The sequence below is a fragment of the Ranitomeya imitator genome, chromosome 2, assembly GCF_032444005.1.
Source record: "Ranitomeya imitator isolate aRanImi1 chromosome 2, aRanImi1.pri, whole genome shotgun sequence".
NCBI classification, from domain to species: Eukaryota; Metazoa; Chordata; class Amphibia; order Anura; family Dendrobatidae; genus Ranitomeya; species Ranitomeya imitator.
In genome coordinates, this window is record NC_091283.1 from 216,976,126 (window position 1) to 216,994,109 (window position 17,984).

The 17,984-nt window shown below is 43.2% G+C and overlaps 1 protein-coding gene across 7 annotated transcripts in view; it reads right to left on the bottom strand.

Moving 5' to 3' along the window:
* The window catches only part of LOC138662704 (diacylglycerol kinase eta-like), a 255,548-nt gene that overhangs the window by 122,756 nt on the left and 114,808 nt on the right, over positions 1-17,984 (bottom strand). Inside the window, exon 1 of one of the 7 annotated variants that reach the window (XM_069748584.1) lies at positions 12,870-13,013. The exons of the other annotated variants lie outside the window; for them this stretch is intronic. Within the exon in view, the coding sequence (XP_069604685.1) occupies positions 12,870-12,905 (36 nt within the window). The 5' untranslated portion in view covers positions 12,906-13,013. Of the gene's footprint in view, positions 1-12,869; positions 13,014-17,984 lie in introns of those variants that run through there. 7 annotated transcript variants of the gene reach the window in all.

Genomic DNA, 17,984 nt, shown 5'->3' on the forward strand with positions numbered 1-17,984 from the left:
TGCTCTGTCTTCCATCCTCTGGCTGTGACTGTTCAGGTCAGAGGGCGCGATGACGCGATTAGTGTGCGCGCGCCGCCCTCTGCCTGAACAGTCAGTGCAGAGGATGGAAGACAGAGCAGCGTGCAGCAATGGAATATGGAAGGTGACTATCGCAAGTGCCGGGGGCCTGAGCGAAGAGAGGTCAGTATGTGATTTTTTTTATTTTAATCGCAGCAACAGCAAATGGGGCAAATGTATGGAGCATCTTATGGAGCATATATGAGGAGCATCTTATGGGGCATATATGAGGAGCATCTTATGGGGCATATATGAGAAGCATCTTATGGGGCATAATGTGTGGAGCATCTCGTGGGGCCCCTAATGTGTGGAGCATCTCATGGGGCCACAATGTATGAAGCATCGTATGGGGCATATGCAGCGCCCCAGAGTCCTGGTCGTTGCAGTAATGTCGCTCTGCCACTAAGGGGAGTGATGTTATGTCTGATTGCACTAAAGGAGTTCACCTGACCAGGTATCACAGTCACACACTACACTTCACACTCCAGCCACCAGGGGGAGCAAAAGGCTCTATGTATTAGGCCACTCCTCACACTCTGGTAAAACTGAGGGTTGGACAGGAAGTTAGGCAGAAAGAGCCCGGGAGAGCTCGGGAGAGGACCTGTCAGAACTGGGAACCTGGCAGGTACCTAGCAGAAGGGACAGATTGTTACGGGGCCGCCTCTGCACTACCTTGCAGCGGCATCTCAAGGAAGGACACGAAGCGAAGTATATTGTGGAGAAGTGAGAAGCGGGATCATAGTACGAAGGAGATAGAACCAGAAGGAGTCGTGTCCCTAAGACTGTGGCAACATCTTTCTGAGGCACGTAGCCGGTGGCCGGAGCACCGAGGAAGTAACAAACTCTACGCATTACTTCAAACAGCGGCAGGACAGTTAATTATAGGTTGGCTGTCTACCTTAAATCACCTAAGCAGACATAGGGGGCAATTGTGGGAGAGGGGCGTCTCTAGGGTCCCAGAATAACTCCAGGCCTTCCCGTCAAATGGGTGCGTCCTAGCCAGATAAACTGGGGGACGGAGAGAGAGAGAGAAAGAACAGATACGAGAGTTGTGAGGACTATCCCATGGTGCTCAGCAGGGAAGGACTACAACACACAGGCGCTAGTTGGTAGGCACTGATTTCCACCTGCAAAGGGAACTCTGGATGTGCCTTCGAACCGGCCGGACTCAGCCAGCCCTGTTAGCAGTGCTCTGGATTGCGGACCCCGAAGCCTTCAGTAAAAAGGTAAAGAGACTGCAACCCTGCGTCCTTGTTATTCCTCGCATCTTGCACTACGCAGCATCACCTTTCATTGGACGCCCCTTAGCAGGGTCACGGACCGGGTCTAGCCACCGTGACAACCCAGGACCGAGTACCCCGCGGCCCTGCGTCTGGGGGCGCTTCACATAATGTGTGGAGCATCTCATGGGGCCCCTAATGTGTGGAGCATCTTATGGGGCCATAATGTATGGGGCATAATGTGTGGAGCATCTCATGGGGCCCCTAATGTGTGGAGCATCTCATGGGGCCACAATGTATGGGGCCATAATGTGTGGAGCATCTCATTGGGCCATAATGTATGGAGCATCTTATGGGGCCATAATGTGTGGAGCATCTCATGGGGCCATAATGTGTGGAGCATCTCATGGGGCCATAATGTGTGGAGCATCTCATGGGGCCATAATGTATGGAGCATCTCATGGGGCCCCTAATGTGTGGAGCATCTTATGGGGCCATAATGTGTGGAGCATCTCATGGGGCCATAATGTGTGGAGCATCTCATGGGGCCATAATGTGTGGAGCATCTCATGGGTCCATAATGTGTGGAGCATCTCATGGGGCCATAATGTATGGAGCATCTCATGGGGCCCCTAATGTGTCTAGCATCTTATGGGGCCATAATGTGTGGATCATCTTATGGGGCCATCAACCTTTATGCAGCATTGTATGGGGCAAATGTTTCTATGGAGCATCTTATGGGGCCATTATTAACCTTTGTGCAGCATTATATGGGGTATATTTTAATATGGAGCATCTTATGGGGCCCATTATGAACTGTATGGAGCATTATATGGGGCTCCTGATTCAATATGGATATTCAAAAACACTTAACCTACTGATGTCTCAATTAATTTTACTTTTATTGTTATCTATTTTTATTTTTGACATTAACCGGTAGCTGCTGCATTTCCCACCCTAGGCTTATACTCGAGTCAATAAGTTTTCCCAGTTTTTTGTGGCAAAATTAGGGGGGTCGGCTTATACTCGGGTCGGCTTATACTCGAGTATATACGGTAGTTATTAAGGTTGAAGGAAGACTTTAAATCCATCTAGTTCAACCCATAGCCTAACCTAACATGCCCTAACATGTTGATCCAGAGGAAGGAAAAAAAAACCATGTGGCAAAGAGTAAGCTCCACATTGGGGAAAAAAATTCCTTCCCGACTCCACAAACGGCAATCAGACTAGTTCCCTGGATCAACGCCCTATCGAGGAATCTAGTATATATACCTTGTTACATTATACTTTTCAAGAAATGTATCCAGTCCCCTCTTAAATTTAAGTAATGAATCACTCATTACAACATCATACTGCAGAGAGTTCCATAGTCTCACTGCTCTTACAGTAAAGAATCCGCGTCTGTTATTATGCTTAAACCTTCTTTCCACCAGACGTAGAGGATGTCCCCTTGTCCCTGTCTCAGGTCTATGATTAAAAAGATCATCAGAAAGGCCTTTATACTGTCCCCTCATATACATTAACATAAGATCACCCCTTAGCCTTCGTTTTTCCAAACTAAATAGCCCCAAGTGTAATAACCTATCTTGGTATTGCAGACCCCCCAGTCCTCTAATAACCTTGGTCGTTCTTCTCTGCACCCGGTCCAGTTCAACTAGACTGAATGGAAACAGGCACCAGGAGATAAACACACATGTACTAAAGCAAAACACAGAACACTACTACAACATCTATACTCCAATCACTTAGCTTTAGCACACAGCACAGGAAAACAAATCTTTCACTGGCAGGGACAAGAAGATCTGACCAGTTTTTATAGGAAGAGGTAATGACCAGATCAGAAGCAGCTGAAATGAAGCTGGATGTTTCTGACCAACAGAGAAACGTTGTTGACCTCTTCAGCCCCAAAGGAAACTACAAAATGTCTTTTTACAGCCTTACAACTATGTTACTATGTTGACTTCCACCTTTATTCAGCAAAAGATAGAACAAACCAATAAAGCAGGAAGCAATTTACTCTAAAAGGTAAAAAAGAATTCCTTTCCTGATCTCACATGACAATCAGACTAGATCAACATTCTATATATTTACACTGGCATTTTATGGTGTTTGGCTTCATGTAATCTATTGAAGCTATCAACTGTTATCCTATAACAAGGTCCAGAAGTGACTGTGGTCCAACCTTGATGAAGGAAGAAAAAAAACATTTTCACTATCAGAATATTATGTTTCTGATGGAACTGTGAAGGCTGCAGGTACTCAGCGGTAGCTGATTGGCTGCAGAGCTCAATCGCTGGAGGAATCATATTATATCATTTTTGAAGTTCATAGAGGTCTTAGAAGTTTATAGTACAATACTGAAAAGTCTCCATAAATAACGTCTTGGTATTTTTTGCAGTGTTTTAGGGATCATTGGTGTTTTTTTACTGTAGCTCTAGGTATGGTGTTTTTTTACTGTAGCTCTATGTACGGTGTTTTTTTACTGTAGCTCTATGTATGTTTTTTTACTGTAGCTCTAGGTATAGTGTTTTTTTTACTAGTGGCCCTATGTATGGTGTTCTTTTACTGTAGCTCTAAGTATGGTGTTTTTTCTACTGTAGCTCTAAGTATGTTGTATGTTTTTTTTTACTGTAGCTATAAGTATGGTGTTTTTTTACTGTAGCTCTGGGTATGGTGTTTTTTTATTTGTAGCTCTAGGTATTTTTTTTACTGTATCTCTAGGTATGTTTTTTTTACTTGTAGCTCTAGGTATGGTGTTTATTTTCTGCAGCTCTAGGTATGGTGTTTTTTTTCTGTAGCTCTAGGTATGGTGCTTTTTTACTGTAGCTTTAGGTATGTTTTTTTTAACTGTAGATCTAGGTAATGCGTTTTATTACTGTAGCACTAGGTATGGTGCTTTTGTTTACTTGTAGCTCTAGGTATGGTGTTTTTTTCTGCAGCTCTAGGTATGGTGTTTTTTCTGTAGCTCTAGGTATGGTGCTTTTTTACTGTAGCTTTAGGTATGTTTTTTTAACTGTAGCTCTAGGTAATGTGTTTTATTACTGTAGCACTAGGTATGGTGAATTTTTTTACTAGTAGCTCTATGTATGATGTTTTTTTCCATATACTTCTCCCCAGGGCTACAAAAATGGCAAGAAAAACACAGATACACAATTATAAAAAAAAAACACCCATAAAAAACATAAAAATGCTTGAAATGAATGTAATTTTTACATCTTTTAAAATGTGGAAAAAAGAATGTGTGTGAAGGAGTACAACTTTACTGACATTTATTGGTCTATACTATTGGTCTGGTTTAAGAGAATAAGCACTTAAAGTTTCATCACATTTCCAATACTATCATAAAAAAAGTAAAACATATCAAACTAAATTTATCACTAACATAAATACAATGCATCACAAAATCCCATTTTCAGAATCTCGGGCATATGTAGAAGCGCTCCAGAGTTATTACCACATAAAGTGACCCTGGTCAGATGTGATAATACATGCTGAATGTGGATCGGGCAATATATATCCGCTGTCAGATTCACTATAACTCAATAAAAAATATCTTTAAAAAAATATTTGTTTTTGTGCCGTAAAAAACATAATTTTAGACAGAGATCTGCAACTAGAATTTCTACTGATAGACAGGTGTTTGCATGGCCGTATATTTACAGTAGAGGCAACTAGTTCAAATGTTGCGCACTAGCTGTCCAAACAATGCAAACATATTTATTGCTGCAAAGTAAGGAGTGTATAAACAGGAGAAACTAACACACATACGTTAGAGAAGATTCACTGACAAATTCTCATTTTGAAGTGACATTTCCTGGTATATTTTTAACCATAATCTAATCTTCACTGAACACAGCTAGTTGCAGCAACACCATGAACCATACATTTAGGAGGATGGTTATTAAGTGCAAAAGAAAAATAAAGCTATTGTTAACAGACACTGCTCAAGAAAATAAAGGGAACACTGAAACAACATAATGTAACTCAAAGTCAATCACAGCCTGTCCAGTTAGGAAGCAACACTGATTGTGAATCATAAATCTCGTAGAAGCACAGCTGACCGCACCACCGCTACTGGTAATAGCCGAGCCTGCTCACATGCAGCGGAAGCTAGCCGTCTGACCACGGGTGCTATAGCCACAAACACATGCTGAATATTCCATGAACGAAGAACAGAAAGGCAGCAATCACCGATCCTCCGAGACAGGTAACTTTATTAGCTTACAATAAAATCTTCACGGCCGGGGGGTGTTGAACATGCAGAGTGTGCAAAGCCAGACACATTGATTGTGAATCAATTTCTCCTGCTGTTGTCCAAATGGAACAGACAACAAGTAGAAATGTTGGGCAATTATAGTAAGACAACCCCTATAAAGGAGTGGTTCTGCAGGGGGTGACCACAGACCATTTCTTTGTTCTCATCCTATTTGTCTATGGTTTTGGTCACTTTTGCATTTAGTAATTGCTCTCACCTCTAGAAGTACAGTAGCATGAGGTGGTGTCTAAAACCCTCACAAGTTTTCTTAGGTAGTGTAGCTCATCCAGGATGGCACATCAATGCGAGCTGTGGCAAGAAGGGTAGCTGTGTCTGTCAGCACAGTGTCCAGAGTATGGAGCAGATACCAGGAGACAGATCAGTACACCAGTAGATATGAAGAGGGCCATAGGAGGGAAACAACCCAGCAGCAGGACCGCTACCTTCTGCTTTGTGGAAAGAGGAACAGGAGAAACAGTGTCAGAGGCCTGCAAAATAACCTACAGCAGGCCACTAATATCCATGTGTCTGCTCAAACTGTCAGAAACAGACTCCATGAGGGTGGTATGAGGGCCCAACGTCTACAAGTGGTTGTTGTGCTCACAGCCCAACACCCTTCAGGGTGATTGGCAATTCCCAGAGAACATCAAGTTTGCAGATTTGACATTGGCACCCTGTGATCTTCACGGAGTAGAGCAGATTCACACTGAGCTCATGTGACAGACATGAAAGAGTCTGGAGACGCTGCTGAGAGCGATCTGCTGCCTGCAAATCCTTCAGCATGACCGGTTTGGTAGTGGGTCAGTAATGGTGTGGGGAGGCATTTCTTTGGAGGGTCGCACAGCCCTCCATGTGCTAGTCAAAGGTACCCTGACAGCTGTTAGGTACTGGAATGAAATCCTCAGACCCCTTGTGAGACCATATAAAGGTGCAGTGGGCCCTGGGTTCCATCTGATGCATGGTAATGCTAGGCCTCATGTGGCTGAAGTGTGTCAGCCATTCCTGCATGATGAAGGAATTTATGCTATGGACTGGCCTGTCTGTACCCCAGACCCGAATCCAATCGAGCACATCTGGAACATCATGTCTCGCACCATCCACCAATGCCATGTTGCCCCACAGACTGTCCAGGAGTTGAATAATGCTTTAATCTAGGTCTGGTAGGAGATCTCTCAGGAGAACATCCGCCGCCTCATCAGAAGCATGCCCAGGCATTGTAGAGAGATCATAGAGGCACTTGGAGGCCACACACACTGAGCATCATTTCCTTATCTTGAGGAATTTCCACTGAAGTTGACATTGACAATTTTTAGGTCTTATTGTTCTCAAAGCATTCCACTATGTAATTTTGCAACTGGAATATTCCATTCAGTGATATCTAAGATGTGGTGTTTTAGTGTTCCCTTTATTTTTTTGAGCAGTGTATGTTATGTGGCATAATCCAGTGTATGCACAGCTCACTTGGTGCAAGAGATGTCACTGCATGACTACAGTGACTAATAACTATAGCACATTTTTTTCATTTTATGTAGTTCATTAAACAGTTAAAAAAAACACTGATTATGAGTTTCGTAAAAATAATGTGCTCATGTGCTGAGAATCTTTCCCCAACGAAAAATTTACAAGCAAATACATATGTATTGCATAAGAGAGAGCATCCCTTTTTTCTGTTTTGGCTGAGCAAGAATTTTCAAAAAAAAGCTATTTTGGTGATAGGTAAATTTACAATAGTCCGAAAGTCAGGACCATGTAGAATGCCTAAATTGAAGAGATGAGCAAACCTTTTCAAATTCAAACTCGCCAAATTGTCCCCAAAAATTCGACTTATGGTGAATTAATTTCAATACTGGAAAGCTTGTAATTGCTTGTAAAACACACAAAAGGGAGAGGAAAGAGAGAGGACTCAGCTTACCATAAGAGCTTACACTCTACAGAAGAGAGAGGACCCCACTGACCATAAGAGCTTACCCTCTACAGGAGAGAGGACCCCACTGACCATAAGAGCTTACACTCTACAGAAGAGAGAGAGAGGGCCCTACTGACCATAAGAGCTTACACTCTACAGGAGGGAGAGGACCCCACTGACCATAAGAGCTTATACTCTACAGGAGAGAGCGGACCCCACTGACCATAAGAGCTTACACTCTACAGGAGAGAGAGGACCCCACTGACCATAAGAGCTTACACTCTACAGGAGAGAGAGGACCCCGCTAATCATAAGAGCTTACACTCTACAGGAGAGAGGACCCCGCTGACCATAAGAGCTTACACTCTACAGAAGAGAGAGGACCCCACTGACCATAAGAGCTTACACTCTACAGGAGAGAGAGGACCCCACTGACCATAAGAGCTTACACTCTACAGGAGAGAGAGAAAACCCCACTGACCATAACAGCTTACACTCTACAGGACAAAGAGGACCCCACTGACCATAAGAGCTTACACCCTACAGGAGAGAGCGGACCCCACTGACCATAAGAGCTTACACTCTACAGGAGAGAGAGGACCCCACTGACTATAAGAGCTTACACTCTACAGGAGAGAGGACCCCACTGACCATAAGAGCTTACACTCTACAGAAGAGAGAGAGAGAACCCCACTGATCATAAGAGCTTACATTCTACAGGAGAGAGGACCCCGCTGACCATAAGAGCTTACACTCTACAGGAGAGCGAGAGGACCCCACTGACCATAAGAGCTTACACTCTACAGGAGAGAGAGGACCCCACTGACCTTAAGAGCTTACACTCTACAGGAGAGAGGGGACCCCACTGACCATAAGAGCTTACACTCTACAGGAGAGAGAGAGGACCCCACTGACCATAAGAGCTTACACTCTACAGGAGAGAGAGACTTACCCAGTGACTCTGCAGGTGTAAAATGACTGCTTTCTAAACTGTGCTCCACTTTGAACCGCTGATCTGTGATTTCCCGGGACTGACCATCACTGTACAAGTCGTGATACTACATTCCGCTATTATAGTTTAGCGTTTCTGACCAAACTCTTGGAAGCGGGATGATAATTTGCTGTTATTGCCGTCTTTCCTTACACTGTGAGTGACTGCAGCTGAGAATCGTCATCCAGGATAAATCTCCACAACATGAACTGGTTACTCAGCTACAACCCACAATGTGTGCAGCTAATAAGTGCTGGCACCGTGCAGACAACATGCAGAATAAAACAAGAAAGAGGAGAGCAAGTTACCAAAGGCACAAATGCTCTTTCAAAGATTGTCACTTCATTAGCCGAAATACACGAGTTCCTCTACTTCCAGGAAATAAAACATTTCAGATCAAAGTGTTATACTCTGATGGGCAGCAAATCTCCAGCACCATCCATTATATATTATGATACTGTTGTGGAGAAGTTTAAAGCTGGATTTGGATACAAAATGATTTGCAAAACATTACTCATCCCAAGGAGCACTGTGCAAGCGATCATATTGAAATGGAAGGAGAATCATACCACTGCAGATCTACCAAGACCCGGCCATCCCTCTAAACTTTCATCTCCAACAAGGAGAAGACTGATCAGAGATGCAGCCAAGAGGCCCATGATCACTCTGGATGAACTGCAGAGATCTACAGCTGAGGTGGGACAGTCTGTCCATAGTAAAACAATCAGTCGTACACTGCACAAATCTGGCCTTTATGGAAGAGTGGCAAGAAGAAAGCCATTTCTCAAAGATATACATAAAAAGTGTCATTTAAAGTTTGCAACAAGCCACCTGGGAGACACCAAACATGTGGAAGAAGGTGCTCTTGTCAGATGAAACCAAAATCGAACTTTTCGGCAACAATGCCAAACGATATGTAACACAGCTCATCACCCTGGACACACCATCCCCACTGTCAAATATGGTGGTGGCAGCATCATGGTCTGGGCCTGCTTTTCTTCAGCAGGGACAGGGAAGACGGTTAAAATTGATTGGAAGATGGATGGAGCCAAATACAGGACCATTCTTGAAGAAAACCTGTTGGAGTCTGCAAAAGACCTGAGACTAGGACGGAGATTTGTCTTCCAACAAGACAATGATCCCAAACATAAAGCAAAATCTACAATGGAATGGTTCACAGATAAACGTATCCAGGTGTTAGAATGGCCAAGTCAAAGTCCTGACCTCAATCCAATCGAGAATCTGTGGAAAGAGCTGAAAACTGCTGTTCACAAACAAGCTCCATCAAACCTCACTGAGCTCGAGCTGTTTGCCAAGGAAGATTGGGCAAGAATTTCAGTCTCTCGATGTACAAAATTGATAGAGACATAACCCAAGCGACTAACAGCTGTAATCGCAGCAGAAGGTGGCGCAACAAAGTGTAACGGGGTCTACCAAGCTGGGGTACCTCTTTCAGTACCACCCTGTGTTCAGGAGGTCCACTCTGCTTTGGCTGGAGTCTGAATGAAGGACGCTGGCTGGAATTCCTTGGTTACATGGGTGCATATAAAAGATCACTGCTTCTCCACGTATTTCCAGTCTGACAACACTTTATTCACAGGACACAGAATATATCACACAGATACAGAGGGCAGGCCAGACATACATTACAATAGCCGCAGAGGGGCAGAGCCTGCCGATATTTACTGTGGGAATTACAAAGGTGCGGGGAGGACAGAAGGGGGATATCTTGTCCCCTCTGCCCAGGGGCGCAGCCTGTGGGCTGATGCATCTCACATGGAACCTATTATACATACATATAACTCAAAATATTCTGGGTGCTGTGGGGTTCCGTAACACGTAACACAAAGTATTAAGTTAAAGGGGCCGAATAATATTGCACGCCCTACTTTTCAGCTTTTGATTTTCCACAAAAATTAAAAATAACAATTGTGTTCCACTTGTTGTTAATTCTTCACCAAAAATTTACATTTGGTATCTTTATGTTTGAAGCATGATATGTGGGAAAAGGTTGAAAAGTTCCAGGGGGCCAAATACTTTCGCAAAGCACTGTACTGCAATGCTCCATATACAGCCAGGTCAGTATATTTCACTGATGACCATTGCACTGACATACTACAATGCTCCACATATAACATATATACAGTTGTGCTCAAAATTTTACCTACCCCTGCAGAATTTTTGCTTTCTTGGCCTTATTTCAGAGAATATGAATGATAATACCAAAACCTTTTCTCCACTCATGGTTAGTGGTTGGGTGAAGCCATTTATTGTCAAACTACTGTGATTTCTCTTTTTAAATGATAATGACAACCCAAAACATCCAAATGATCCTGATCAAAACTTGACATACCCCATTTTATAATACCATGTATTGCCCCCTCTAACATCAATGACAGCTTGAAGTCTTTTGTGGTAGTTGTGAATCAGGGTCTTTATTTTCTCAGATGGTAAAGCTGCCCACTCTTCTTGGCAAAAATCCTCCAGTTCCTGTAAATTCCTGGGCTGTCTAGCATGAACTGCGTGATTGAGATCTCCCCATAGTGGCTCAATGATATTGAGGTCAGGAGACTGAGATGGCCACTCCAGAACCTTCACTTTGTCATGCTGTAGCCAATGACAGGTCGACTTGGCCTTGTGTTTTGGATCATTGTCATGTTGGAACGTCCAAGTACGTCCCATGCGCAGCTTCTGGGCTGATGAGTACAAATTTGCCTCGATTATTTGCTGATAATGTGCTGAATTAATCTTTCCTTAAACTCTGATCAAGTTTCAGCAATCCACCTCCATGCTTTACAGTAGGAATGGTGTTCCTTTCATCATAAGTCTTGTAGACCTCTCTCCAAATGTAACGTTTATGGTTGTGGCCAAAAAAATCAATTTTGGTCTTATCACTCCAAATTACGTTGCTACAGAAGTTTTGAGGCTTGTCTCTGTGCTGTTTTCAGTATTGTAGGAGAGATACTTTGTGGCATTTGTGCAGTAATGGCTTTCTTTTGGCGACTCGACCAGGCAGTCAATTTTTTTCAAGTGCCTCCTTATTGTGCGTCTTGAAACAGCCACACTGTTTCCAGTATTTCAGCTGATGTTATTTGTGGGTTTTTCTTTGCATCCTGAACAATTTTCCTGGCAGTTGTGGATGACATTTTTGTTGGTCTACCTGACCATGGTTTTGTTCTTACAGAACCCCTGATTTTCCATTTGTTAATCACAGTTTGAACGCTGCTGACTGGCATTATCAATTCCTTGGATATCTTTTTGTATCCCTTTTCTGCTTTATACAGTTCAACTACCTTTTCCCGTAGATCCGTTGACAATTCTTTTGCTTTCCCCATGACTCACAGTCCAGAAACGTCAGTGGCTGGATGAAAGATGCAAGAGTCTGTCTGGATTCCAAAAACTCACTCAGCTTTTATGCACGCAGACTGATTACAAGCAAACAGGTCACAGGTGAGGATGTTACCTTTAGTAGCCATTCAAACCCATTTGTGTCAACTTCTGTGCATGTTATCAGGCCAAGATCACCAGGGTGTGTGAACTTTTGATCAGGGTCATTTGGATGTTTTGGGCTGTCATTATGATTTAAAAAGAGAAAACACAGTAGTTTGACAATAAATGGCTTCACCCAACCACTAACCATGAGTGGAGAAAACGTTTTGGTGTTATCAATCATATTCTCTGAAAAAAGGCCAAGAAAGCAAAAATTCTTCCGGGGTATGTAAACTTTTGAACTCAACTGTATTCCACTGATGCCCATTCCCCTGATATAGTATAATGCTCCATATACAGCCAGGTCCATATATCCCACTGATGACCATTCCCCTGATATAGTATAATGCTCCATATACAGCCAGGTCCATATATCCCACTGATGACAATTCCCCTGATATACTACAATGCTCCGTATATATCCAGGTCCATATATCCCACTGATGACCATTCCCCTGGTATACTACAATGCTCCGTATATAGCCAGGTCCATATATCCCACTGATGACCATTCCCCTGATATACTACAATGCTCCGTATGTAGCCAGGTCCATATATCCCACTGATGACCATTCCCCTGATATACTACAATGCTCCGTATGTAGCCAGGTCCATATATCCCACTGATAACCATTCCCTTGATATACTACAATGCTCTGTATACAGCCAGGTCCATATATTCCACTGATGACCATTCCCCTGATATACTACAATGCTCTGTATACAGCCAAGTGATAGTAGAGTATAATTCAGTATTATAAGTAGTGGCTTTTCTTCACCATATAATGGTTTTTCGTCTTCTTTTCACAACTTGTATGTAATCAGATGACGATTAAATCTAATTAAGGAATATAACATATTTTTCGGAAAATAAAAGTAACATAATATTTTCCAACTATAAAATTCAATAAAAAAGAAAATATCATATCTAATGATTACTGCATATCAGACCTCATAGAAGGGGTAGTCGTGGTTCTTCTCGAGCATGGTGTCCACCACAGGTAGATGTTACCTGCGCTCTCAGTGAAGTCGGCTTCCGAAATCGTCTTGGTCTTCTCGAAATTTAAACGACAATTTGTTCCGAACACTTGTGTTAAAATTGTCTGGATCTTTTAGTTCATAAAATCCACAAACCAAATAGTGAAATCCTGGAGGTTTCCCAAGACCAGAAAAGTCATTGTACTTCTCCATCCATGGCAGGCTCATACTGCTGGGGGCACCAGGAGGGCAGGTGGGGAATTAGGGTCACAGTCCATGGAACGTCTTATACCTTGTTCTTAAGGTGACTTAAAGGAACTTGATCGGTTGTCAATAACATTGCAAGAACCATATCGCTTCTGTTTTTCTTCCTTCTTTAATGACAGAATAAGGACTGTCAGCTTCACCGTCTGGATGAACTTACCTTGTAAGTACATAAGGAAGTGGTATAAAGGGAATGCGGAGGAGTGGCGGAGCTAAAGATAGATGTCTGAGGTGAAAGATTACATTGACCGGTTCCACCAGACAGACAAGACTGAAGACTTCCATCATAAGAATGCAGTGAGTGTCTTAGAAGAAGTTACTGTGCTGGCTGCACAAGGTGTCATCCACACATTTACAAATTGCCACTCATTGATCCATTAGAAGTTGGAGACTTGGTGAAGTTTGGATAATTAACTTTTTCCTTTGTTTTGTAAGCCGAGATCAAAAGAAGGAAAAGCTAGGACCTCAGGGCTTTCCTAGGACGATCGCTCGAAATGCAACACTGAAATCCAGCCGCTGTTACAAAAAATTATGATTATTTGTCAATATAGTCTCCTAGATTAAATTAAAAAAAATTAAAAAATTAGTTTTTAACAAATAAAAATCATAAAACCCCAAAAAATACACACATTGGGTATTTCCTTAGGTATGTGCACATATTTAGTATGTGCAGCAAAAAAAAAATCTGCTGCAAATACTGGAGGGTTGGTAGGAAAAACGCTGCCTAAAATAAGGGCATTTTTGTATGCTTTTTTCCCCTATTCATTTGAATGGGTAAAAACGCTGCAAAAATGCCTAAAGAATTGTCACGCTGCAGATAGGAAACTGCGTGGAAACTGCAAAGAAAAAATAAGGAGTGTGTGCACGAGACTTTCATTCACTTTACTGGTACTGTAAAACGCTGCTTGTGGCAAAATCGAGAGTGAAAAACTCAGGAAAAGCAAAAAATACCCTACAATTCTAGAGATGGAAGAAAATGTATCTTGTGATTCAGTCGCAGCCATTGCAAAAGGGGTCATAAAATGACACACGGCCATGCTGTCTCCATGGACAAACACTAGAAGTAGTATGGGCTGTCCTGAAGATTTCAGTGACTGGGTGTATTTTTATTATAATGATAAGAAGTGAGAATAATTACAAGGGTGCAAACTGACAAACAAAATTCCAAACGTACTGGAGACATTTGTAAACCCACTCAAATCTATCGGTCTGCGCACATATCAGTGTGTCTCCACAGACCATGTGTCCTTGTGCAAATCACATAGACATGTCCTCAATACATCCCACACATGTGCACACTGATGACACAGGTAACGCCATTCCCAGGCTCCGGGTGCTGAATCCAACTCTCATTATTGTCGCCTGGTCTCCCTGCGATCAGCAAGACCAGGCGACACTGATGACAGTTGTAGTTAGCACCGCCATCTGTGTATTGCGTGTATTAAATAAATTATTTAAAAAAAAAACGCATGAGGTCCCCCTTATTTTTCCTAACCAGCTGAGGGAAAGCAGACAGCTACAGTTGTTAGGATTCTGGGAAGGGTCCAATAGCTATAAATGTTCCCAGCCTATTAATAACAGCTCACAGCTGCCTGCTTCGGTTTTACTGGTTAGTAAAAAGGGAGTACCCCAAAAAAATGATGTGGAGAACCCCCTTATTTTATTAACCAGCAAAGGCTAAACAGACAGTGCAGGCTGATTTTAAGAGGCTGGGAAGGGGCCATGGGTATTGGACCCCTCCCAGACTAAAGGTACCTTCACACATAACGATATCGTTAACGATATCGTTGCTTTTTGTGACGTAGCAACGATATCGTTAAGGAAATCGTTATGTGTGACAGCGACCAACGATCAGGCCCCTGCTGGGAGATCGTTGGTCGCTGAGGAAAGTCCAGAACTTTATTTCGTCGCTGGACTCCCTGCTGACATCGCTGGATCGGCATGTGTGACGCCGATCCAGCGATGTCTTCACTGGTAACCAGGGTAAATATCGGGTTACTAAGCGCAGGGCCGCGCTTAGTAACCCGATGTTTACCATGGTTACCAGCGTAAACGTTAAAAAAACAAACACTACATACTTACCTTCAGCTGTCTGTCCCCGGCGCTCTGCTTCTCTGCACTCCTCCTGCATCCTGTGTCAGCGCCGGCCAGCCGGAAAGCACAGCGGTGACGTCACCGCTCTGCTTTCCGGCTGACCGGCGCTGACAGTGCAGAGGAAAGCAGAGCGCCGGAGGACAGACAGCTGAAGGTAAGTATGTAGTGTTTGTTTTTTTAACGTTTACGCTGGTAACCATGGTAAACATCGGGTTACTAAGCGCGGCCCTGCGCTTAGTAACCCGATGTTTACCCTGGTTACCCGGGGACCTCAGGATCGTTGGTCGCTGGAGAGCTGTCTGTGTGACAGCTCTCCAGCGACCAAACAGCGACGCTGCAGCGTTCGACATCGTTGTCGGTATCGCTGCAGCGTCGCTTAGTGTGAAGGTACCTTTAGAACACCAGCCCACAGTCGCCCCAGACACGACGCATCCATTAGATGCGCCAATTCTGACACCTAGCCTCGGCTCTTCCGACTTGCCCTGGTGCGTTGGCAAGTGGAGTAATACAGAAGCAACAACCTAGATGTGTTAATTATGGAAATAGCAAGTAATAGACAATAACATGTAACTCTAGATGTGTTAATTATGGAAATAGCAAGTAATAGACAATAACATGTAACTTTTAATCATTAAACTATTTAATGAACCAAAAAATTGTAAATTAAAAAAAAAGACATCTGTCATTACCGTCACTGGTTATATGGTTATATTGGGACACTGTATTGTTATATTGTGTGCACAACCTCCACTGTAGAGTCAGTATAATCACATCACATATGTGACAATTGGAATCACCTTTTGTCCCCATTCACAGGGCACAACAGTAAACTGACACAGGTTCAGTGTATAATTTACCATATATATGACATTAAATGGCAACTAGTATATTCATAGCCCTCCCTTATATGGGCACAGAAAATATTTGTACACCAACTTGCAGAACCATTAGCAGTATATCAAATCATAGAACCAATACGACAACATAATAGGTGATGACTTAAAAACACCATCTAACTAAAAAATGCTAAAGGCATGGAATGGTAGTGCTTATGGAACCAATATTCATGTTCATTCAATTGTGACTCTGATGGAATACCCAAAATGTGTATTTGGGACCATCCCTGGTCAGCAATAGGGTGCAAAAAACAAATGAATGGAACAATCTCAGCCCTCAACTGGTATCGTATTCATTACTATGGTAGTGCGCTTTGGGGACCATTCCATCTCCTTTATATTTCCATCTCCTGATGAGTTTCCTCTCCTTGATTCATCAGAATAGTAAGGGAAACAAGTAGTTACCACAATGCAGTTATGTTATGCCAGGAGATGGAACTGTCCCCAAAGTGCACTACAATAGTAATGAATATGATGCCAGTTGAGGGGTGAGATTGTTCCATTCATTTGTTTCTTATCTCTGCCCCCAGTTGTAAATACTTCAGTTTGGACAGAACCATGGTCTCGGGGTAACTGATTTTGTTGTCTCCTACCAACCTGTGAATAGTTTTCAGCCTGCTTCAGTGCTCTTGCACTCATGAGTCTGGAGTGCGGTGTTTTTCTTCGGTTGAAGTTAAGTTCAAACACTTTTCAAACAAGTAAGTAACAAGTAGGGAGTGTAACTAGTAGTGCCATGTGCTCAGTTATTGTAGGCCCAGAGCAGTTCAGACAAATAATCCGGCCACAGCAATTTCTTGTCTCCCTCCAGGGTTTGAAGAATCTGCAGCAGTGTTCAACTCACAGGTGGGTGATACGGTCTTGTTTGGGAACTCCTAATCCCATAGAGCTTTTTCATGACTTTTCCTTGAAAGCATGCTCCTTGGTCACAGTGAATCATCCTCGGACGTCCGTATACCTGAATGAAGTGTCTACACACGACCCTGGCCGCCGTCTCTGTGGTCTGGTTGCCACCACAAACTTTGCAAGGTGATCCATCATTACAAAATGGTACTATAGTCCTCCTTCGGCATGCCCAACCAGTAGATAATCGATCACCAAGATCTCCAGGGGTGTACTTGACCGCTTGTCTTGAGTCGGCGCCCTCTGCTCTGGTGTCTTTACCAGAAGCTCTGCAGTGTCGGCAGACTTCTCTAACTATCTGCTCTAGCTGAGGACAGTACACAAATCGTTGAGTCCATTTGTAATTTTTCTCTGGACCAAAACGAACATGTTTCTTATGTTCCTCCTTAGCCACACTCCGAGCTAAACTTCTAGGAATTATGACTTGCCACTTATTTTCTCGCTCTGATGGCAAATGCTATCTTTAACACGGAGTCTTTCACATTCATGCAGAATATTCCAGGCATCTGAGGACAAATCGGCCGGAGACATCACTGAAGGCCATTCCCCTTCTAGTAGCTAGCCCTTGATCATCCGGATTACAGGGTCATCATCTTAAGTTTGTGCCCATTCGTCTGATGTCCTGCTGAGCAACACCATCTGGCCTGCTGCTACATGGAGGCCATGGGTTTCACTCAACCTAAGTTTGGAACCTCCATCTCTTCTTCTTCATCCACCTCTAAAGAGGAAACGGGAAGGGTGACTTGAAACAAAGCATCAGCATTATTATTCTCTTTGTCAGAAAAGTACTTGATGGAGTAATTAAACTTCGCCATTCAGGTGACCCACCTCTGTTCCAGGGCCCCCAGCTTCGCACTTTGCAGATGAGCCAATGGATTATTTTCAGTTCCTTCCAAGACCTGTGCTCCAGTGAGATATTCGGCAAACTTCTCCC